This window comes from Pleurodeles waltl, chromosome 2_2 (assembly GCF_031143425.1).
Source record: "Pleurodeles waltl isolate 20211129_DDA chromosome 2_2, aPleWal1.hap1.20221129, whole genome shotgun sequence".
In the NCBI taxonomy this organism is placed as follows: Eukaryota; Metazoa; Chordata; class Amphibia; order Caudata; family Salamandridae; genus Pleurodeles; species Pleurodeles waltl.
In genome coordinates, this window is record NC_090439.1 from 644,594,056 (window position 1) to 644,619,882 (window position 25,827).

At 42.3% G+C, this 25,827-nt stretch overlaps 1 protein-coding gene across 1 annotated transcript in view; it reads right to left on the minus strand.

Annotated features, from left to right (window-relative positions):
* The window catches only part of TMEM68 (transmembrane protein 68), a 145,159-nt gene that overhangs the window by 21,616 nt on the left and 97,716 nt on the right, over positions 1–25,827 (minus strand). Inside the window, exon 5 of the mRNA XM_069220192.1 lies at positions 21,405–21,598. Within this exon, the coding sequence (XP_069076293.1) occupies positions 21,405–21,598 (194 nt within the window). The remainder of the gene's footprint in view (positions 1–21,404; positions 21,599–25,827) is intronic.

Here is a 25,827-nt window from a genome sequence, read left to right on the forward strand (position 1 = left end):
CTCTCCAACAATTTCTCATGCAACAGTTCAGCATTTATGAGAGTACTGTCAGGCTCCTGTGGAGATTCGGTTTAATGAAAAAAGCAAACGAGAACTAAGGCTTACTACAAAGACAGTGGAGATTGTGTCCCCAGAGGAAAGAGTATGACACTTTTGTGACCCAAAAAAATGATGAATTGTTTAGCCCCAAGTGCAGGTGAGCATTGCCTATCCGCAACTAAGGAACATTCTACACAAATGAAGCAGACGACCAGTAAGAATGTGGATATGCAGGTGAGATGTGATTGACAGTGAGTGATGGGGCGATTCACTCAAACACCTGCACATCTCTTAGTCATTATTTTAGAGACAACCTTATGATGGTTCACTTACACGCGTATTTGTACTACACTGGTCACAGCTTAGTACACATATTCAGGACCTTAGATACAGCATAGATCAGGAGTGCTTACAGATATTGGTTTTCGATGATGCATTTTCTGGCTGATCCCTATAAAATAAAAAGTGCCTTCCTCGAGAGAGACACTTTCAAGACTGAAATATTATGCTTCTGATGTCTAAAGCTACTTTTACAGTGCAAGAGACTTCTCAAGGCTTTAACTGAAGTTGTCAGTTTAGCACAATCAGACAAGGGTCTTCGGTTTCAAGCAATTCCGTTAAACCGGCATTTAACTTTAACTATGCCATTAACAATGATTTTTTTTTTAGAAGCAAGGCTTTGGGCTTCTAGAGTTAAGGGTACTGCATTAATTGCCAGAGCAGGTGTAGGGGCACTAGGGCCCAAGTGTATGACAAACCCACAACACAAGTTGAGGCATGCATGCTACCTCAAGTACGTACGTTCTATCCATTGAAAATCACCAGTGTTCTCGCTTTTGGACCTTTTATTTTGTACCTTTGCTATGGTGTGGGACTTACGAATAAAGTCTTACTTTAAGATTTTTGGGTGTACCTCCGAATGCCCACCTTTTAAAATAAGGTCAGTTACTGTGCAGCTATGGTAAGAAAGTCTACACCGATTGCGCCTATACATGTGCACAGACTTGAGCATGCTGGGCACAACCTAACTTATCTAACATAACCTGGCATCTGAGCGCAGACCACTCTGACACAAATGGGGCTAACACTGAAAGTAACACGATTTTAGATGGAGCCTAAAAGGGACTGCACAATTCCATTTTGGGCACCGTGTATTATGTGATGCTTTTAACGATGTACTACACAAAGAAATAAGTATTTCCAGATTAGCTAGAGGTATAGATGTCAGAGTCACTGTCTCGTACGTAACGAAGGGGACAGAAACACTAGTATAAAATCATGTTTTGGACATATCTGGGTTCTTAGAAATATCTAATAGTTTGGCAAATTGGCCTGTGCCAGCTGAAATGAGAGTCACTTTCTGAGCTGCCTTTCTAGGAAAGGTGCATCAGCAGGCACACTAAAGATCGCTGAACACAATAAGCAAATTTCAGAAGGAGCTGGCTTCTCCTGATAGATGCAAAAGGACGGTATAGGAAACTCCTCAGATATTAGCAGCAGCAAAACGGTTTGGAGATGCTCAGACATGGGACAACATGAAGACACGCAGACCTCTAGTTCCAGTAAAGCAGGAGGTTTATTTGAAGTTTGAGAGAGAAGAAAGTAGGCAGAGCTTAGCTCTGGAAGAGAGCAGCACTGGAAGTTCGGAAGGAGAGGCCATCTTAAAACCCTCTCAGCATTCAACATGGAAGTGGGACAGGTATGATAGGTTGTGCCAGCAACATTGAAGGATACGGGATGAAGTAGCACCACCGGGTTGGGTGGGTGCTCCATGAAGCAAAATAAACTACACATCCCTCTTTAAGGACCTCCATAGCCTCAAAAAGCTAAGAGGAATACTGTAAAGATAGACAAATGATCAGCCCAGGGTCTCAATGCACCCCTGTCAGGAGTTAAAAGCTTTTTTTACATGTACTGTGGACCTCTATAGATTAATTTCAAAGCTAGATGCACTAGCTCTCCAACTCCCCCTCATAGGGTAGGAGACATTTCTGTGCACTGAATAAAACATGGCTGGCCAAGCCCCATCTAGGCACAGCCTTCGCTTTGTACAGAAGTACTCAGAGAGCTGACTGAATCTAGACATTTAGGCCCCCTTAGGTGGTCAACTCTTCACAATGAGCCCACTACATCTACCCATGGAAGTCCCCTTAGGTGGCCACGCCCCTATATGTCATGTGCTCCCCTTCTGCAGAACTTTTAACCGCGTGCCCACTTCCTTCAGACACCAGAGTCCCTTTATTTAGGTGGTCCAGCCTCTCCTATGCAAAGCCTCTGCCTTGTCCACAACTCTATACAGACAATCCACTCATACTCATGCCTCCTTACGTGGACAAGGCTCCAACAATGCACAGCCTTCACTCTGTACAGATGTCTTCACAGAGAACTGACTACCTCTAGACACTGATGTCCCTCAGGTGGTCAAGCACCTACTATGTATGCAGCGTTCTCCCTGTGCAAAACCCTCCACTCCATTCAGACAGTCAGTTGCCCTTAGGTGGTCATGCCCCCTAATTGGGATAGCCTTTTCCATGTGCACAGATCTTTTTATGGAAAGCTCACTTCCTCCAGAAACCATAGCCCTCTTAGGTGGCCAAGGATCAACTACATACAGCCTTCGCCCTGTGCACAACTCCTAATAGAGAGCCTTTACCCTCCAGGCCCCTTTGGGGCTCAAGCCCCTGCTACACACATTATTTTCAATGTGCAGCATTCTTCATAGACAGCCCACTCCCTCCAAATACCCAAGCCACCGGAGGAGGACAAATCACTATACGCTCCTCGTTCGTCCTGTGCACAACTCTTCATGGAGATCAGACTCCCACTAAACACACAAGCCTCTACCACAGACAGCACTCATCTTATGCATCACAATTTCACCATATCTCCAAAAAAGAGGATCAGTTATACTGTTTGCTTGTGCTGGCACAATTTCTGCAGGCATATACCAACGCAGGCACCCTTGCGGTACAGGAGAAGGGTATCTGTGTTGTTATCAGCATGGTTTTTGTGCAGAAAGTGGTCCGTTGTAGCACAAAAAATATGCTTTTTGGAATTTCTGTCTTTTTAAGACTGCTGGAGAATGCTGCACACATGCAAAGAGGAAAAAACAAAGCAAAATTAAAATATTTCTCTTCATTATGCCTGCCTCGGTAAGGCACAGGATTTTGTACATATGGCTCTGTGTCAAAATACATGGGTGGATGCATGGGGATGCACATACACCTTCCACGGAAAGCCCCTTTGATGCAAAGTAATGCAACACAGAACACTGCACTGCAATACTTCTGGTTAGAAATCAACTCAAATCACGATCATTTGAATTTTGCATTAGGTTGAAGTTATAAAACGTAAAGCAAAATGTTTGTAAATCTGCTGCAAATCTATTGCTATAGATGCTTGCATCTCACTTACAGTTGTAACATTAGGCTTATCTTTGATGGTTATGTATAGACTGCAACAGCAGACTATTCTGAAACCAGCAAAGGCGGTTCTGAAAAGAACCTTTTAATTTGCAGAGGTATAAGCCTTTTTTTTTTACTTTTCCAATTTTGGGGGGGGAATTAACTTAAGAACAATGGGCATCTGAACTTGGAGAATGAATGAAAGAAAACTACTTCTACTGTGGGCACAAATGTATCCAACTGATTTATCTCTGGTAAATAAAATCTACTGTCTGGCAACGAACACCTTTGTACACCTGTTAAAGTTAATACCCATGTGCTGGTGATCAGGATTTAAGTTCCTTTGCTGCTAAAGTACTGCTGAAGGGACACTGTCTCCAGGTCCAATAGACGGCCCAGAGATTGATGCTGATGACTGTTCCTCCTCCTCATGTTTGCACTGCACTCAACACCTGAAAAGTGCCACAGATGCATCGCCCTCATGTGCTACCTTATCCCGGATATCCTGAAAGGATACTGATTAGCAGTTCCTCTGCTTAACTACTTCTGGCATAGACTGCAAGTCACAATCTTTGTCTATATTTTCTTTTCTCCTGGAGGGATCAAAAAAAGAGTTGCAAGAAAACTGACTTCTTTAGTGTTCTTGGAGTCTCGTGCTCTGCCTCCATCCCTTCAGGTCTGTCTTGACCAGATGCCATAATTTAGGAAAAAATCCCAACATCTGCAAACTGTACAAAAAAAGAAGCAGGACCCAGCACAAGAAGTAGTCATACCCATGTGCTACTCCAAAATGAGGTTTAAAGGGTGGGAACATCCTGTAAATGAAGGATTTCAACCAATCAGATGTAATTCCTGGCTGTCATAGATCTCGATGTACCAAACTCAGGTAACTGCATCACCAAAAAACGATTAAGCCACCTACAATTTTTTTTTTTTTTTTTTTTTTTAAAACCACAAGGCATCCTTAATTAATTAATCCCATACGTAAAACTCTAAGCTCCAACCTAAATGAAATAAATAAATAAAGTCAGAGTTTCATACTAAACCACTTTGTAAATTATTTTGTGGGTCTTGCGGTACTGCCATGGGACCTGTAACAGGAAGTAAAACCCCCACAGAACTCCAGTGGGACCCTCCCATTAGTTCTAGGAGTCCCGTGAGACCTGTGGAAAATCTAAAAATAAATAGTTAAATAAAATTATTAACAGCCAATACGTTTTTTTTTTTTTTTTAAAACACACTACTGAACATTCACTTGAAAAACTGAAGGCCACATTTACATTACATCTAGCTGTGCTGATAAGACCTTACGTCACGCCCCCAAAAAAAGTTATGATTTTTTTGTTCAGTATGGTAATAAGATCTTACGTTTTGTTAAATAAAAAAATAAAAAAAATTCACTAAAACAAAAAACAAAAAAAAGGTTAAGGTTACATTATAGCTATGTAAGAAAGAAATCATTAACGCAAAAAAAATCCCTAGAAATTCACAGGAAAAAAAACAAATGTTAAAGGGACGCTATAACTAAGTGACAAATTCAGTCATAATTTAACGTTTTAAAACAGAAAAACCCACTGAAAGTCACCAGTAACAGTTCAGCAAGCTAAATATGAAACTTACACCCCCACCATTCACTGCTTATGACCTCAGATAATACATCACTCATGACATGTTCAATAACATCAATGATAACATTACTGATGACATCATCCGACATGCTGCTGTTTAAATTACTCTATTAGAGCATTTTAAATATGTAAGTAAGCACTGACTGGCGCAGAATCATATAAAGCATAAATTACCTTTTAGACACAGACAACCTCTTAGGTGAACCAAGCCCCTTCTCTATATATCATTTGCCCTGTACCAAACACTTTCTGAATAGCCACCCTCGTGGGCTACCCCTGCTGCACACAGTCTTTGCCATGCGAATAAAACTTCAATAAAAACCTATTGCCTACAGACATCGAAGTACCACTAGGTCGCTGAGCCCCTTCTATGCATAGCCTTTGCCTTGTACCAAACTCTTTCCCAACCTCTCAAGTGTAATGAGCCAAGCATGGGTGATAAAATACCTACTGCAAACAGTCTTCCCCTGTGCACAATCCTTCCATGGAGAGCTCACTCTCTCCAGATACCCAAGGCCTCTTGGGGCAAGAAGCACTTAATACACACAGCCCCAAACAGTTTGCACATAGCCGACCCACTGTGTTCAATCAAGCATACATGGTTGGTACACGAGGTGCATATAGTCTTCACTCCAGTGCACAATTTCTCATGCAGAGTTCATTCAGTCTAGATCCTCAAGCCCCCCTGAGGAGACTAAGCACCTACTATACACAACCTTTAACCTGGAGCAAAGCTTTAGCACACAGCAGACCACTAGTGCACAATCACCAGACCAGCATTCTGCAAGTGTCTGCTGTGCACAGTCTTCATCCTATGCCAACCATTCACGGAGAGGTCACTCCCTTCACACACCCAAGACTCATGTAGGAGACCAAACATGCTGCAAAAGCTTGCACCTATTATCAGTAAAGAGGCTGTAGAAATTTAGGTCTAGATGTACCTTTCAGTATAAGCATATACCAAATTGTTGCATTCATAGGATGTCATCAATTATGTCATTTGAGATGCCATTTGTGATCTTATCAATGATTTAATTAAAAACTTCACGAGTGCTGTAATATTAGCGGTCATAAGCAGTGCATGATGGGGAGTTAGTTCCCTGAACTACAACTGAAGAATTAAAGTGCTTTTTCTGGTTTCAAATGTTATGTTATACCTAACACTGTTGCCGAACTATAATGCCCATTTAACCTAATTTTTTCAGTGAAAAAGGCTAGCATAACAGGGTGCAAACAGACCTTTGATTACCATGCATATACCTCTGGAAAGTTGTCCACCACCTATCAAAAGCTCTTCCCAATGCAGGCAGATGAGCAACAACCCAGGGTGCTTAATATGCTGGACACTCACCAGCACCTCGGTTGCACCATCTGTAGCTGGCGGTTTCCTTTTCCACAGCAGTCTGTGCTGTTCAATGTTGTTAAATATGTCTCCTGCATCACCCTGGGCCAGATGGCAGATGCTAAGTATTTATGTAATCTCTCATTTAAGTCCCACCGCTCAGCGGTTTGTTCCAGCTGCATGCAGGATCCTAGAAAAGGGCTCAGCCTAGTGGCACCTCCCCATACACACCAGCAGCCTCTGGTGTGGCTGGGGCTCAAATGCTGTGATTCGCCCACCCTCAACTCACCCAAAGCCCCTTGTGACCACACATGTGAGTCAAGCATGACTTACAGCCCTCTTCCTTCAAAGCAGTTTGTTGGTTGCTAATGATGCAGAGCTCTGAGCTACATGGGTGTCTTGGTTCGGGTCTGGCCACACACACCCTTGATTTTCCCTGGTTTTACATTGCAGTTAGAATCCCCGTCGACAAAAGGTCAGGCTGGATATCTGACTAATAGATATCATAATAACAAGTGCTACTACTAATTACAATTGTTTTAAACTGTGTTTTACACTGGATTTCTGCATTGCCTAAGTGCTGTAAACAACACATGGTGCTATTAACCAATGACACAGTATTTCAACTTCTGATTTCAGATGAATGTTAGACTTAGTTTACCATGCCAAGATCTAACCTTGTTATCAGCACATTAGTGCAGATATTAGTGGTGAACATCAGCTCACTGAATCATCTTGCTGGCATTCACCACAGAAATTTAGGTTTGCTGTCATGCTGTGTCCCTCTGCTCATCCAGCAACAAGTGCACCACCATCTCTTCTCTCAGGTCTACTATTTTCTTCTACAATGTCACCATTGTAACAAAACATGATAGTGCTGCTGTCTTGGAAGGCGTTGTGATGGAGCAAGAGTAAGGTCTAAAAGAACCTAGTCTTAGATTTAAGAACAATGTTAGCTGTAGTAATAAGAGGGTACTCTTTTCTGTAGGGAATTTATCATCCCCCATCACAATGTGCTTAAGAAGAGACCACCGTCAAAGTCATGCTGCCCTTTTGGTTAAATATTAATTAGAGAATACTCCGCATGTCTTGAATATGGATTTGTCAAGCTTCAAAAGCCTTCAATGCTAAAGATGAAAAAACAGATTTCTGAGGAAAGACTACTTGAAGAGTTTGCAATGAGCACCAATTTATGCAGATGCACAACTTCACTAATCGAATGAGCAAACCAGGTCTTTCTATCAAATGTTAAGTTTTTAAACATGTCCTTAATATCTCAATGATGAAAATCATTTTTTGAAACAGGCATGCTCTAGAGAGACCTAGATTAAGTTTATGTTTTAGATTGCCCCCTTGCCAGTATGCTGCATAAAGCAGATAGCAATGACAGCCTCTGCACTGGCTTTTCACGACCCAGACCAGTATTTGGATAAAAAATTTGTATGGAGCATCTCATGCTTCAGATTTGTAACCTTGGACCTAGGGGAGGCAGAGGAGTGGAGAAATAGGGACTTTAATACTTCAACAAAGCAGGAACCATTTGTGTGATTTCAAATGTTTGACATTTCGACTCAAGAATCATACGTGGAGTTTCTTAAGGTGGCCCTCTCCAGGCTTCAATACGATATTGGAGCACTAAAGCTTTCTTACATTACAAAAGGGATAGAATTCCTTGCTGAGGTACTTGAGCAAATGCCAGGTTTCTATTAAACCTTCACGTTAGGAACCTACTTGGCCGTTTTAAAACCGGGAGTAGAATAAAAGTAGGCTGCAACTCAGAGGGGTGAATTAATTCACTGAGGGAACCAGTTATGTCTGATATGAGCTTACCATATGCTCCTGTACTAATGTACAGTAAGTGGATTTGTACTTTTATGTTTGGTACTCGAAGATCAACTCCCTTGGTATGTAATTAAAGTCACAGAAGACACTGTATGCAGTATATTATATACTGTATGTCTCCTTCTTAAAATTCATATAATGTTTTTGCTCCACGGGAGTGCTGTCGGCTAAGCTAGGGCTTGGTAACAACCTTGAACCTGCCTCTTCATTTTAGAAAGCTTTCTGGTAGAGAAGAGTAACTGTTAGGTAAAATTGCACAAATTGAGTAAATTAAACTTCCTTATGTTAAAAGGAGAGAAAATCAAAGAGGTAATTATTAGGTGATCCCACAAGCCATTTCCAGAACGAAACCCCACCTCTACGGTTTTATCCTTACTCTGGGCAGATTAAGTTATATCGTTGGTTTTGTAAATGGCTTCCCATCAATGAATGAACTTATAAATTGTCCACACTGCCTCAGGTGCAAGACCCTCCCTTCACTTTCTTAAAATCTCAAACACCTTTTGAACTGTAGTACAAGTCACTGTCCTACATCAGCTGGACTATAGCATCAACCGTGTCTCAGGCAATCTCTGTTCCTCCTTAGTGCATATAAAAGATATTTCTACACTCTGGGGCAAACTGATATTCGGAACTAGATAACATAATCAGATGTCACTTACACTGGCTTTGCCTAGAACAGCTGCTCCCAACCTGTGATCTGGTGAATCCTGGGGGTCCGCAAAGCCTCCTCAGGGGGTCCATGACTGCTTAGAAAATGAAATATTAACAGAGTAGGTCCCCAGCATTCAGTAATGACTCAGTGGGGCATCCCCGGATTCCAATAATGATTCAGTGGGGGTCCCCAGGTTCCAGTAATGATAAAGTGGGGGTCCACAGAAGTCAAAAGGTTGGGAACCACTGGTCTAGAAGCCAGAATAAAATTCACGTTTCTGTGCATCACGTTCAGGGCATACACAATAAATATTCAGTATATCTGTGTGCGGTTATCAAAAACATCAGGTGGCAACAATAGCTTTTTGGAACACTGATAAGCAAAGACTAGAAACCCACAAATTTGAATCTTGCAGTGGACCAGAGATGCTCAACAGACAGTCTCCAAATTCACAAAAGTCTACAAATGTACCTTCTCAAAATGTATCCTGTCTAATCTCTGGACTTCACCAAACGGTCCCTCTCTTCCTCTGTTACCTCTCTTTTGCCTTTGCTACCTCCTCTTAAGCCCCATTTACATTTCCCTTATCCCTTCATGACAAACTTACTTTACTTGTCACCACTAGCTTTGCTACATCAATCCCTATTCTTTTTCTCCAATTCTTCATTTTCTCTTCTCTTTTGTGGATCTAGGATGTTCCACAATAGTTTCTCATTCTTCAACTCTTAAATCCTTTCCTTTCTTAGCCCTCTTTTTATTTTTCCCACCCCCACTTTAGGTATCGCCTTCTTGTTATCCATGATCTATCCTTTTGTTGCGCTCTCGCACTAAATGCACTCCACGTTTTCTCATTTCCCAATACCTTGCCTCTGCGCACTGAACCCCTCTAAGCTTTAGCTCGTCTGTCTATCTGTTGTCCGCAATCATTGCGTTTCCCTCTTCATTTTGCCTTTCATGGCTCAGAACCATTTTGTCATTCCCTGAATTCTATACCACCTTAAATTCTACAAAGACTAGCATTAAATGAAAAAATGTTTAATGTTTATCTGTGCACTATCGTTTTTTGATGGTTCTCTAAGGGGTTGAATGGCTAAGGGGTTGCCATTCAACCACATGTTCTTCTAATGTCCAACGCTCTAAAAATCCCATAGTTGAGCTGCATTTTATAGAAATGTAAAATAAATAAATACCAGAAATATTCAGACCCAATGTACTTGTACGGGTCCCATGATAAAGGCAAGGCTCTACTTCTAAGAGAAGGAACTTGTCCAGAGCCGAATTACCTCCTTGGCAGATTTGACAGGAACCAAATCAACATTGGTTGATGAACTGGCCACAGCCTCACAGGATCCTGCTGACCTTTTGAGGAACGTAGGTGTGGCAAAACCCTATGTACTTCTATAATTAATGTGTCAGCCTTGGCTAGGCTTGTTCAACTACAAGGTGAGGCAGAGAACTTGTTGTGCTCCAATTCAGTAATCCAAGCTGCTGTTATGGTACGGCTGCTGAAAGTATACAGTAAATCACCATCGGTCACTCCAGTTACGTCACTAATACCTTCACATGAAGAACCTCAGGTTGAATGCAAGTGGGGTTCATTCTTAACAGGATTTAACTATTATTCTAATACCAGTCACCCGGGTATTGGCTTTTTTCGGGCTGATAAATAACGTACCCAGCACTGGGTTACTCATAATGAGAGGGCATTTGAATAGTGTTTATAATGATCTCCATTCTTTAATTGCAGAGTTTTTCACTACTGTGAAAAGAACCTTTGTCACTGCTTTAAAAAACAAACGTAATTCGGTAAATAAATACATCACAGGAGAACAGGTGTTGAACAGCACACGTCTGGAGTTGATTTAGCTTCCCTGTAGGGAACAGGACAGGTGTGATGCAAATTTTCACAATTAAGGCAATTACACAACAGGAAGACTGCAAAAGATGCTTTGCAGCACACTGTTTACAACATTAAAAAGCAGTACAGATATTGTGAAATTGGGTTTGCGGAAGCAGAGATTTTAGTGATAAAAATCTAGATTTCATGATTTACTCACTTTATGGATTAATGTGTGGTTTAACTTTGATTAATCAATGTAGTAATGAAAACAAGTGTTTTATGAAATGGCCATCACCTTATGTAGGCCTGTGATAACTTAGCATGAATAGAATTATTTTCATTTACTCTGCACATATTTTCTCTAGTACGTTTCTTAACCAATAAATGTGTTAACAGTGACATCTACAGGATTAAAGAATAAGCATATACAAGATTGCTGTATGAAGTAGTTAATGAAAAGTTTCAATTGTTGTTCGAAGTCTTAAAATTCTCATTGTTAGAGAAATGTTACTAACGTGTGCGTTTCCCTCGAGGGTGGAAATTAATGAAACAATGTTAAATCACATATCCTGAGCACGAGTTCTTGATGAGAGGGAAACGAAGGATCCACAGACGAGACGGAAGAGAAGGAAGTCTAGGATACAAATGTATTAGTTTAGGGATTTGACAACCAATGGAAAATGTGAATGATGTTTAAATCTGTAATACCTAGATATCTGTTTTAATTCTAATTGCTCATACTTTGTTCACCTTATGTTTTGTCCAATCATTTTCATTTGACAGTTTAATGCTTGATCACCACTTCTTGGGGAGAGCAGTTTAGTTGAGTTTAATTCAGTTCAGTCAGTCATTTGTCATTCATTCTTTCCTGAGAGTCAGTCCTACTGAGAGTCCGAGAGTCTTACCATTACCCTGACCTATTTTGTATCCTGTATTCTGATTGCGGAGGGTGTCCCTCTGATGAAACAGACAAACTTGCTGATTTTGTAGTGCATTGGGTAATGTATGAATTCTACTTGTTAAGTGTTTTTGTTTTCCAGGTACCAGCTGCAACTCACTGAATCAACTGCTGCTAATGATTTTTGACATAACCAGAGTTAGATATTTTCTAAATTTTTGTTACTAAAACTTTTACATGAAGCCCAACATGTTGATACTAATTAGTGGTTAGTGAGGGAAATGTTTTTCTTCACATGCTCTTTAATTGTTATTGATGTTTTATCATTTGTTCTGATGTATTTGATTACTTTAGCACAGATTTTGGTGCTATGTTCTTGTGTTATAATCATTGAACTGATTTGCTTATTTGCTTTGATTAAACGCAGATACATGAGGCGTTCTAATCAGTCTTTGTTGACTCTATATGTATCATTTGTGGATGAGAATTATTTTTGCGACTTTGGCGTTGTTAATATAGGGAAATAAAATTGTTAACCTTTTATTAAAACTGGTGTGATTATTGAAGTACTATGAGATTGCAGATTGTATTGATTTTATATTTTTGTGATTATTAGGATGTCATTTAATTGGCATTCCCTCTATGATTTGTCGGTTCTGTCCAATCGGCCTGATGCGTGAAACCTACTATCTGATCTGAGGTAATAGCTTAGGTTTCACTGCGCGTTCACAGGTTCACTTAAACAATAGTGATAATTTAGAGAGTAGGCATAAAAGCGGGAAAGCAAAGGAAACCTAGCATCCCAGGACGGCGAAATCATTAAAGACTGCATAGTACAAGTTTGTTCCTTAGGTCATTAAATAATGATCTACTGTTCCTCCAGTGCTCCTCAAAAGCAACTTAATAGCTTGTTCTAGACAACATCACAGAGCATGAATACTATTATGTCAAAAAATAAAAATATTGAAATGAAAAAAAAATAAAAAGTAAATTAAAAAAAAGTGTTGTAGATTGCTAGGATGAGTGGAACCATTTATTAAGCAAGCATCGCAAAGGTGACAAGAGGAATGGCCTTTCACTTGAAAATGGCTTGGATACTACACTCAAATACAATCAATGGATGGAAGTAGATGGGATCCTGAGCCTCTGCACTGGCCCCTAGATTCCAATTAGATATGAATGTTAGTGTAGTTGAACTCTTAACAAATCCTGAGGTATGCTGGATTGTAGTCTGTAACAATCTGAATGAGGCCCTTTATTTCATACTTGCTTAATTTTCATTTCGAAAATTACTCAACGTACTCTTGAATATTTCAGCATAATATAAATCAATGCCCAATGGAGCATTAGATGTGATAAGCAATGCTCACCCATCCAATGTAGTAGGAACATTGTGTAGTACCTTTTCAAGACCTAATGGATAATCGAATTTTACACAGTACACCTTTGTGATTATTCACTAGTCGCAGAACTGGGCAAAGTGTCATAGTTACATGGCTGTATTAGTCACCAGGTAATCTGTATTTCTTTCAGTCTGTGTTCCACCAGGATAGCTTGTTTAAGGCTTAATGGAGTCTAGAAGTCCCCCCATAAGCCCTTGACAGCAACAGGGAGTGCAAGCAGAAGAAACAGGCCAAGATGTCATTAACACCTGGACTATGTGGTCACTTAAAAAAAACTATTTGGAATGCTGCTTTGAAGGCTTAGATCGACAAACTAAGATTCACACTAAACACCTCCATCTGTCTTGCATGTTACACATGCAGAATGCCATGGTATGTTTCGACCTGGTGCCACTGAATGTTTCTTACCAAGAGTTTTTGGAAAGGGTTCTAATTTATGAACACCGCTTTAGTCAACAGCCAATATCCTTTATCCACTATAAACAAGAGGGAAGAAACGGCCTTGCATGGAGGAGCAGACAGATTTTAAAAAAGCACAAACGTGTGCAAATGATGGATTGTGATGCAGCCTCAAGTAATTACCAGTGGCTGAGATTAATTCAAGCATTCCATCAATCACTTTTTCATAACCCAATTGATGCACCAAGTGAATCTAGGCTTCCGGAATTCTCTGAAAGCCTACACAGAAAACCATAAGTTAATTTTCTACTTTTCTTATTCCAGACATCTCTGGTCTTTTCGGTATACCCCCACAGTCCTGCACTGGTACCATTTTCATAATACCCAGTACTCAGGCAAGTCACCACACTTACCACAACAAAGCAGTTTATCTTAACAACTGTCTGGCACAAATCAGACTGTTTCTGCTCCTTATCAGCCTGGTGGCTAGTGGTAAGGGATGTGGATTCCCTAACACTCAGCTAATGCCAGTGTTACTTCCATTCTACAATTACTGTAACTCTTCGTCAGCTTCTGTCTGTCCCATTCAGGAGTTCACAATTTTTCGGAGCTCAAGCCACCAGCTGAAGAAAGGTGTCTGATGAGGGCTGGGGGAGCAGCGCTAACCACCATAACAGAACATTCAAGTATTCACCAAATCTGTTTAGTAATATATTGCCTGATGTATCAAAAGGTTTTACCCCATTCTGTGTCTATGGGAAAACGTGTTAGTACTTATGGCTCTTGGAGCCTTTGGTCTTTAAAAGCTTTCTTGGTTGCTTTCAGGTCTCAAGTAGCTCCCATTGATCATTTTGCAGTAATCTGTGGAGTGCTTATGGCATCTACAAGCATAGTGTTAAGGCTGCATAGATAAAATAGACCGGAAAATCAGTAACTAATCCTTATGATGAAGTGCACGGCACAAGGAAATATGCAGCTGGAACAGCTATTTATTTTTTATTATATAGCATAACTAACTATTACTTTTGCTTGTACCTCTTATTCCCTACATCATAAGAAGAAACCTGTTTTGTCCCAACACGATGCAGATTCTATAAATTGCACCCCTGTCATCAAAACTATGTTATTTTGTTAGGTTCTACAGGTTAGTCAGGGAAATGAAAAAATATTAATTTGGAGGATGCGCGAGAAGAAAACAAGCAATGTCGGAAAGGGGGGCTCCAGACAGAAGAGAATGTAAATAAATAAATGAGTCAATAAAATAAAATGTTTATAGCCATATGATACAGCCCCTGCACTGTGAGGCTATAATATGCTTCAAAGATAACTATCTTACAGAATGTTACAATTTCTTCTTTTTCATAATTCTTTTTATAAGTCAAACAAAATCCAACAATCTTTAATACAAACGAAAATAAAATAAAATACATATTTTCCCCCCTTTAAAGGAGGGGTCACCTCCAAAGTAGCGGTAACAGACTATTAACGGGAGGAAACGTAACATTCAGGCAGGTTCATGTCTGGAAAGTAAATTCATACATAAAAAAAAACACAAAAAAAACCTGTTTAACCTGCCACAAATTCATTCAAACGTTTTAAGTGAGGGCACATCTCTCTTGACCTCGCCAAAGCAAATTCCAGATAGAAAATCTGCTTCATACTGGCCCACCATTCATCCACCGTCGGACAAAAATGCAGAGACCCAGGCTCTAGCAAGGCAAAATCTCGCTGTTATAATACCTATACTTAACAAAAGATCTAGTCCCAAAACTGCTTCCAATCAAAAGCCCAAAATAACTTCTCTACGAGCTGTAGGTTGTAGCTAATGCAGCACCCAAGAAGTCGACTTATGTCCTAACAGAACCCCCTTAATTTAGGACTAGAAGCAAACATATGTAAAATATTTGCCACAGCTCGTCATGACTCCTGTTTCCCGGACCAGAGTGTAGTATAGCATACATATTGTTTTGAACTGATGTACTTTCAGATTGATAGGGTGTACCGAGCGTTCTAAAATTTGCAGAGCAGCCACTATCTTTGAAGTAACTATATCCTGGCCGAGGACCTTAGTCCCTTTATCAGCGAGCGTGGGGGTATCATTAATCTAATTTTGCAGAGTCTTAGGTATACAGTGCTTATGAATGACTTCCTTGGTGCACATTGTATACAGGAAAGTAGATCCGAGTCTGAAAGGTAGAGCTGCGAATCGGCACCTCTTCAGAAAATAACCTCTGATCTGCAAATACTTAAAATAGTATTGATGTGGGGGGGGGGGGGGGGAGGAGAGGAGTTCGTGAAGAGTTTGCAAGCTTTCAAACGTGCGAACACCACTCAAATCATAGAGCTGGCCAAGGCATAGAACCCCATGATTAGCCGAGCCTTTACAAGCCAAATCTGGAGGCATAGCAATGTCCCACAGGGGCAGATCACAGTAAACAAGTGAGATCGAATATTTAATAGAGATCCTGCGCCAGATGCCAATTATATATTTTACAGATTTGAATCTAACCCACTTAAAGTAATTCGAGTCCCCAAGTCTAGATAGAAACAGGCTGCAGTCTGGGCCCAGCGCAAAATAGTAACAGAAAGCGACCAGGTTCTGATTATCAGAAATCAAAAGGGTAAGCAAACGTCTAGCAAATGCCGTCCAGAAATACAGTTTGAAGTCCAGGAGTGGAAACCCCCGTTGATTATAAGGAAGCTTAAGAAGACAGATTGTCTGTTTGGTACATCTATGTCCCCAAATAAAACTACCAACGACACCCTCCAGCTGCTTAAAGAATTTGGAACGCGCAAATGAATTGCACGGAACAGATATTGGAACTTATGAAAAATATTCATTTTAATATTATTGCAACGGCTGATGCTAATTGGTAAGCGATTCCAAGATTTTAACTTGCTTACAACCGCCCGTAGAAGAGGCTCGTAACCGAGACAGAAACTTTTTATCTACGCAAGAAGTAAGTTGCACCTCAAGATAGGTGGCTGATGAGACAGCCCCAGGTATCAAGATATCTGGTTGGTAGTTGAGAAGAACCCGGGTTTTGGCCAGATTTAAGTTGTAACCCGAGAATGCACCAAATCTGTTGGCTTCACCTATAACAGTCTAAGGCGGCTGCGGGATCCGAAGAATAGATTGCAACGACATCAGCATAGGCCGTAATCTTGAGTTCATATTCATAAGATATGGATCGCAGATAAGGCTAAGTACAGAGCGAACAATAACAGGGATATAGCACACCCCTGTCTGGTACCACAATAAATCCTAGCCGGGGTAGATAAAAGCCCAGCACAAGCCAGCTGTGCCCTAGGACCCATACACAGAGTCTGCACCCATTTAGAAAATCTCCCGCTTAGCCCAAAAGCTGCCATCGCTGCCCCCGAGACTTTCCCATAGAACACGGTCAAATGCCTTCCCCTTGTTCCAGAGTATCATACACATTGGTACCGGCTTTCTTCCCAATGTCAAGAGATGCAATTGAGGTGTTGATATGAGCCGTGGTATCAAGCCCCAGGATAAAGCCATGCTGACACTGTGACACCAGAACGGACATGAAAGGGGAGAGTTGGCTGGCTAAAACGTTAGCGAATATCCGAGTCTGTGTTTATAAGAGATATGGGACAAAATGGGCCACGCTCATCCGGAGTTTACCTATCTTCAAAAAGAGAACTATCCGCGTCACTTTCCATGAGAAGGGGACCTCCCCACTAAACCCTATGGCCTGAATGATCTCCATAAACAGTGGAAGAATAACTTTCATAAAAATGTTGTAAAATTCTAATGGAATGGCATCCTCGCCTGCTGCTTCACAAGAGGGAAGGGCAGCTATCGCCAAATAGATTTCATTGACATTAAAATCCCCCTGAAAGGGAGGAAAATACATTCCACTAGGGACAGAGATATTGGCGCCCTGAAGGTAAAGCTTTCACCTAGGTTCATTGAAGACCCCAAGCAGGACATATAAATCCCGCCTGAAAGCAGAAAATTGTGCCGCAATTGCGTCTGGACCAGTATGTGTAAGTCCATTGTCACCTTCAACAGAATGCATACAACACTTGGATTGACTGTCCACGATTTGGTGGGCAAATACTCTCGTAATTTGCTCACCATATTCATACTGAAAGGATCAGTATTTGCAATAACTTGCCACCATCCTTTCCTTCCACCCTCATCCCCCTCCCCCCACACAGATTAGCACGATGTTCGACCACAGAGAGATGTACTCTCTGTTGGACATGGCCCCATTTAGCGATTTCTTTAGGTGCAGGTGTTCAAGTTGCGCTACTCACTGATGAGCAGTCTGCATATTAGCTGACTTTGCTCTATTCAGACGATAGATAAACGCATGAACGCCTTCATACAGCAAATTGGAAGGCAGTGCCCATATTCATTTTCACAAATTCCCGCAATTCTTTAGTAATAGTCGAGACACATTCTGAATTCATGCACAGATGCCGTGGGAAGGAGAATCAGCATCTCTGACTCATGTCTGCTTGAAGCGGGCAGAACAGCAAATCTGAATTATGGTCTGAAGTGACTCTGGACCACATTTCCATCTTGGCACACTGGAGCAAATTGGCACAAGTAAAAACAAATTGATCCTTGAGTGAAGTTGATGTGGGGTAGAGTAGTAAGTATAACCTGGATCTGGAGGGTACAGGGCCCCTACACCTCTCTCAGACCATGAAGTTGTACTAGGGTCAGAATAGAGGCCCTAATTTTAACCATCTTGGGGGAAGCCCTATGGTTAGTGGAATCAATGGCATAATCCATCACGCAATTAAAATCCCCCAATATCATAAATTCACCAGACCACTCTATTAACTCAAGGGTCAGTTCATCTATAATCCAACTGTCATCCACATTGGGGCCATAGATAGAACAAAACAGATACTTTATGCCATACATACATCTATTGCCCATTGGCCTCTAGCATCAGAGGCAGTTTTCAAGACTTTATACTCTAAAGATTTATCAGCCAACACAGCTAGCCCCCAGATAGAGACAGACTGGGAGGTGCAAACGACTATGTTACATCAGAATTGCCTAAATTCTGATCAGTCCTTGTAGGTAAGGTGGGTCTTGGTAAAAAAAAGGAGATGTGGCTTATACATCTGGATTTCCTCTTGGACTAACTTACGTTTTCTAGGCAAGTTTAATCCACAAACATTACAACACGTTAACTTAATGGAACCCATAGTCCACTAACCAGCTATCCGGCCTTAACGGCCCTGTCACAACCGAGAGGCCCCTCACGTGCCAAAGTTCAAGGCAAACAAAGAAAAAAAGAAACAAGAGACAAGTCAGTACGATTTAAACATTTGGTTGTTTGACAGTTTTCTCCCCCGAGATACGCCCCACCCACCCCCACCAATCTCCTCAGCCCCCCTTCTACAGACCCTACCCTCTAGCTAGGCCAAAGCAATCACCCGCATCACACAACTGTTGAAGACCCTGATAGCCAAGACTGCCCTTCCTCCCCATTCCCCCGCACACCCCGAGGCACACCGCCCGAAACGTAAAGAGACATGAAAAAGAAAAAAAGGAAGCCAACGAGTGAAGGCGAATAAATGAGAATTATAGAAACTCTCTTATCTGACAGAGGATCAACAACCCCCGGCATCTAAAGAAGAATTCTAGCAGGACCAGATTCACCCTTTTATAGTAGCCAAAGTCTGAATAGCATCCTGCTCAGTCAGAATTGCTTTAAACCATGGAGGTTCTTGCAGGTAGGCTTGAGCACCAGGAGCTTTTAATTGCTCAATTAACTGATGCAAGTTCCAGTGCCTATCCATGATAGACTTACCGAAATCTGAGCAAGCAAAAATAGAGATGGGTGCTGAAGGATGGGCTATGGTGTATATAGATTGTCTCAGTAGATAGTTCCCAATAAAGATCAGGATGGGGTGAGGACGTCCCAGATCACTGCTGACGGACTTATTAGGGCGGTTGATGGGAAGCTGGTGTGCCCTCTGAATTTGCGAGTCTCATTCCCAATCTGACTTTTCTGGAAAAGTCCTCATGAATAGCTGCACCATATACTGGTGAGGGTCAGCGCCTTCTCCCTCGGGTATGCCAAAAATACTGAGATTGTGCCGTCTCATCCGATTCTTAATCTCCTCAACCGAAAAGGAGATTCAGTTGCATTTGTGACCCTAAGTAAACTTTCCTGTTGCTGTTCCGGTGTCCTCCAAGTTTGAGACATGCTGCTGAAGCTCCACCATATCAGTAGAAAGGGAGGACACCTTACTGGTTACCTCCATCAAGGAACGCTGAATTACACTGTTATAGGTACTGGCTTGGGCATAGTGTTGATTGGCCTTCTCCTGTTGGGACTATAGCATTTGCAAAATCATAAGGAGCGACAGATCCTGCGCGGAGATTGCTGGAGAAGGATCAGGTAGAGTGACAGATGGGGAGCAAGGGAGATTGGTATCTCCAGGAGAGTTAAAACCAGGCAAGGATAAGTCAGAGATCTTAGGGCTGCTGGAGGGAGAGTGATTCACCCGACCAGGATTGTCCTGCTTTGATGGCGGTTTTTAAAACTGAAGCAGCAGAAATACGTGATGTAAGAACTTTCACTTTCCCTTCAGACATCACCCAGTTCCGTGTTTGTAGTCTGGCTTCTCTGCCGTACAAAGACCCACTTGGGGTCCCCTCCACCCCCCTCCGGTTTTCTTAGAGTTTTCTTTGTGCTGCTCCAGCCACCCTTAGATTTCTTTTTATGCAGTCTGTCAGGAGTATGCCACCACCATTGTTGCATTGACTGCACTGACTCGGGTCGACGTTGTAGCCCCCTTATCATGTAGTTGCACGATAATGACGTGCAAGAGAGCTGAATGATCTAAAGCTGTGGCCTGAAAGCTATCAGGGGGTCGTAAGGTCTAAATACTACTGGTTTGCAAGCAGGGAGATGCCAGCACCACTAGACCCATGATCTCGCACACTTGCACAAATACTAGCAGCAGATTTGTCATCCTCAACACCTCCTTGCTCATTTTTCCCCTCTGCATCATCCCAGAAGGCAGCCCTGGTCAGACCACATCTCCCCCCAGCATTGACTCAGGAGCTACAAGGAAGTGGGGGGCGGGGGGGTTAAAACTATGTATCTGTCCTACAGATCCCTAGAACTCTCCTGCAACTTTTTTACCTCTCAGTGCAGGTAACAAGTTTGTATTGTTGGCAGGAGCATGTTTGCGAGCAGGGGCCCTCCTGCAGAATCCGATGTTTCCATCATGTTTGCCTGCAGAATGAAGGCAGCGGAGCCCGACCGAAGGAGCTCGAGAATAGGACGCCCACTGCAGATTCATCAGGCTCAGCCAGTTTCAATGGAGCCACGCTGGGTTCCTTGCTGTCATCTTTCCTGGCATCGTTCCCAGCTTTGGTGAAGTTCTGGGGGCCCCGCCCACTGCGGCCAGCATTAGTCTGGGATGGCACCATCCTCCAACCATTCATCGCTCAGCGGCCCCTGGTCCCATTACCAAGTGTCCTGAATCGGCAGGTATATGTTATTGCTATCCAACTACGGAAGCCTGCATAAATAATTTGCAGCATACGTCCTGAACCGTTAAAGCAGCTGCAGGTAAATTCAGCAAGTTGCCCGTTTTGTACTATTAAAGAGCAGGACAGCAGACAGGCTCAAAGTGACCAGCAAGGTGTAGTGGAGTGGCCGTAGATGGGAGCGGCAGGGGAAGGGGGGAGGAGCTCCTTGCGGCAGGTTCATCCTGCCATCTTCCCTCGAATGTTAAGGATGATTTCTTAACTATTTAGGTTATTGCAACAAGTTATACATAACCACTATGATGAAACACACATTTTATTTTGCCTTACGTTTTTGTCATTTAGCACCTTAGTTACAAAACTGCACAAATGCTACTGTTGCCACACGATCCAGGGAAACAGGAATAATTAGGGGCATTTTAACATTCAGAATACCTACTGCCTAGAACTCACCACTTTTGCATCAATAGCCACCTGGGCAAAGCCTTTACGACTGCCCCATATAATGACGTAGCTTTCGTCACTAAAAATCGCCTCTCGTACTCCACCAGGTGAGATGGCCAGGAGGTGGCCATTCTTCAGAACTTTCACACATTCCTCCTTTGGACCGTGCATTACGCAGAACACTTCAAGCAATGGTTTAAAACCTGAAAGACATGTGTACAATAAAACATTACTTTTATGAAACACGCAGAGTAACCAACTTCACTGGTTTAGACAACAACTAAGAAAATGTACTAATTCAATACCTGACTTCAACAATATATCTTGTAATCAAACCTTATTTTACATCATGCAGTACATATTTTACTAAAGAAATGTCTTGGACTACTTAATTTCCAACTTTTATTTCAGTTTAATTAAACCACCAACCAGCACTGCCTTAACAACCAGAACTTTATGCTTTAGTTGAAGTCTTTACATAAACTTTTTATACACATGTTAACATGCCAGATGGGGACGGGAGGCGGGTAGAATAAGAGAGAGGAATCCTATGAAATATGTGGAAACACTGCAATAATAACCAAGGATAATTGTATTTTTGTGTCTATTACAAACCCTACTTTTTAAGGTTTCGCCTGCAAAGTGCTTGCACTGTGCTTGTGAAATCTACTGTATTTAATATAAATAGGCATAGTAGTTCCTGTTGTTCCTCGTGTGTTTTTCTCTTATCAGTCTCCCGAGGCTCACGTACTGTTTTTATCCGCTTTGCTGGAAGTTCTTTTAGCGTGTCAACGCTCTAATCGCGATGCACACTCACCAGTCCCCCACGGGCCAAAGCCGGGTCCCACTCAAGTGCTCCCTTTTGTTTAAAAAACGAGCAGTGCACTCACCAGTCCCCCCGGGGACATAACAGGGACGTACTCTAGTGCTCCCTTTTGTTTGCAACCTGGAGCGCCGCATCAGAGACAGACGCTTGTTGTCAATTTTGGTAAAACGTTAGGCCCTCCCTGCTGGTCCCCAAATTCCATTCGGAATTGAATTGCTATACTACGAAATATGTCAAAAACATGATTCATGTTATGCTTCATTCAAGTGTAATTCGGCCTAAACCACGCGCCTTTCACTTTGCAGGCGGTATTATTTAAAGCAAAACATAGAACAATCTCGAGGACCAAATTATGCCAACCCCTAAACCATAATCATTACCTCCAGCAGCAGGAGGACAAGTGTCAATATTGCCCAATAATGTTGACATGCACATCTCTACATAGGTGCGCACAATATGCTGTGATAAGAGCTGTGCATGGCTCTGCACAGGTGCACCTAATAATGCAGCCACGCCCAGGTCATGTGGTCGATACTCACCAAGCGCACTTTCACAAATGTAAATAAACAAGCATTCTGGATGTTGTAGACTACTCTTTCTGCTTCAGTAGTGGCTTGTCAGATTACCGTGGGATTAGCGCGGGTTTCCTCTCCATGCCCGACTCCAGGCTTGGGGTACCGTGCAGACTGGGAAGATAATCTGGGGTTGGGGAGTTAAAAAGGTTGTCGTCGTGTTTCTCCTTTGCAAGGTTTGGTTTGCAAACTAATAAATGCTGTGCCCAAACTTTATATCAGAAACTCGTCACCGAATACCAAGGCTGACTAGTTCAGAATCCTCGTCATGTCTTTTTCATTTAACACTCGATGGCCCTTTCTTCCCTCTTGCAGGATCTTTTTTCAGCTCTGCATTCTCCTGGTCTCCCTCCTCTTTTCCCTTCCCCCTTTCGCTCTTGCTGTGGCTAACAAAAATATGCCTGTCTCCACAAAAAGAGTGCCGTGACTGTCTCTGCATCCACCGGCTCATTCCTCCTACATCCTTCAGTTCCTTACTCGGTCTGGTGCTGAACGCAGTGGCGTAAACACATTTTAGGGGTCCCTTGCAAGGAATAGTGAGAGGTTGGGCTCGAAATAAATATACTCTCAAGCTGAGGGCGCCCCATTTATTAGGGTGACCAGGCATCCCGGATTTGCTGGGACAGACCAGGTTTCTGCTCATCTGGCTCGGCAGACTTTAATAAATGAACCACCTGTCCCAGATAATTTTAGAGAGACTTCTTTTAACAAACTTTTGAATTCAATGCAGGAACATTTACCAGTCTTTTCAGAATCACAGTTAATTAGCACTTTCGATTGTGTACACCCCTTATTTAGTTCATGCCCCTTTGTGCACCAGTGCCTGTTACGTTGTTGAGTGAGTGCAGTCTTTTAAATTATGCTGCGCCCCTATGAAATTTGAAATTGTAGTCCTACTTCCTTTTTTGTGAAATATCCCGTTTTTTGTTTGAAGAAGAAAAAAAATCTTGTCACCCTACCACTTACTGCACGGAAGACTTGAAGGCGCCCTCACTGGTAGGGGGTACCTGTTATACCAGTCCCTGGATGCACCCATTAGAAGCATCACCTACTGGTCTGCGGGCCTTACTGTGATGGCCTTGACTTCTAACTGTTCAGACACTTCATGTGTTCCGACGTAAACACAATCTGGTGGTTCTGTACCAGAGCTGGGGTTCCATTAATAATAGGTGGGGAAATGCGCGTTTTTTAAAGTTCTCCACCGTACCAAAGACATCATGCGGAGAATCAGAACGTTGACCTAGGGATGCATTCTGCCCCTTGCAATAGGTTTTGCCTATTGACTGTGTCAAGGTATTTTTTTTTTTTTTTTTAACAAAGTCAATAGACCTTGCATAGGCGGAACCTATTGGCTTTGTCAGCGCTTGTTTTCATTGATGTTAGTTAATTTAATAACTTCTTGCTCCATTTCTGCTACATGTTAGATTTACCTCCACCAAGGCAGGTTCTAAGCTTTGCTTCAATTTTGGAAGGGGTTTCTAGCTCCACATGTAACACAAGCCTGTAAGTCTTTTTGTAAGATATCAATTTTTAGTCAGAGCTGTAGTTACGGGGCGCTTTTGAGGGCCTGCAAGCCAATATTAACGCCCCCACGACCCCATAGCGGGCAAAGTTTCTTGATAAAACAAACTGCATTCACGTGCAGTGGCGGCCGGCAGCTTTAGGAGGGAGTGGGGCTGGCGGGAAGCACACACACACACACACACACATTCTTTCACACATCGATTAACACTCATGACATTCAAACATGCACGCATGCACCAAACATTCATTTTAGAAGATCACACACATATTCTTTCACACACACATATGCACAAACATCCATTAACAACATTTAAACATGCATGCACCAAACATTTATTTTAAAAGATCACACACACTCATTCTTTCACACACACGCACGCACATCCATTAACATTCATAACATTCAAACATGCACGCACCAAACATTCATTTTTAAAGATCACACACACACTCATTCTTTCACACACACGCACGCACATCCATTAACAACACTCATAACATTCAAACATGCACACACGCACCAAACATTAATTTTAAAAGATCACACACACACACACATTTACCTTCAGTCTCGGAGGTCCCAGGAGGGTTGGGACTGCTTCCTCCCCTCATTGGCTGACCTTAGGTCAGCCAATGAAGGAAGGCAGCAGTCCCAATCTCGTCACAGAGTGGGATGGGGTCAGTGAGACTGCTGACCCGACCCCACTCTGTGACGAAGTGTCACTGATTGACACTCGCCCTGGGCGCTTCAGGGCTTAAACATGAAGCACCCAGGTCGAAGTCAATGGGTGACTCTTTCCTTGTTATCCAAGGGAGGTCCTTGAGGCACCTTTGCTGAACTGAGCAGGTCACGCCCATAGGAGCTGTGACCTCCTCAGCCCAGCAAAGTTCAGCTCAGGCAGCCAGGAGTCTGCAAATCGCCCATGTCTCCTCCTGGCTGCCTGACCTGAACACGAAGAGTGTCTGTCAGGCGGACCTTTGTTCAGCCTGACAGGCACTCTGCATGAGGGGCAAAAGGGGGGGTGGCCCCTCCGCCCTAAAGGACGGGCTGCGCATGTTCACGTGTGAATGAACACATTGTACATCAAAATGTAAGCACTAGACCTGCTATTCACCAATGATTCTGCATTGTTATACTTCACTCCCAAGTAGCAGAGATAATTGTATTAGTTGAACTAATGTCTGGATCAGATTACATCTGTGATCAGGGAAAGTAATGAGTGAAGGGCAAAATAGGCACTAGTTAAAACAGAAAGTATTGAGACAGAACTGGTGTGTCTTTTTTATGATGCACAAAGCTCGGACCATTTTCACAGTCGGAAAGTTTGGATTTTTTTTTGCAATTATTGACAAATCTGTGATTTCAAAGCATAGCATGGTGCACTGTCCTCAAACCCTATTCCACGCCCTGGTCATAAGATTTACTGAAGTTCAACAGTAGGCCATCTTGGAGTGATCTTGGAGAGTAGGTAAATGGATTCAGCAGAGCAAGGTCACCATTTGTAAATAC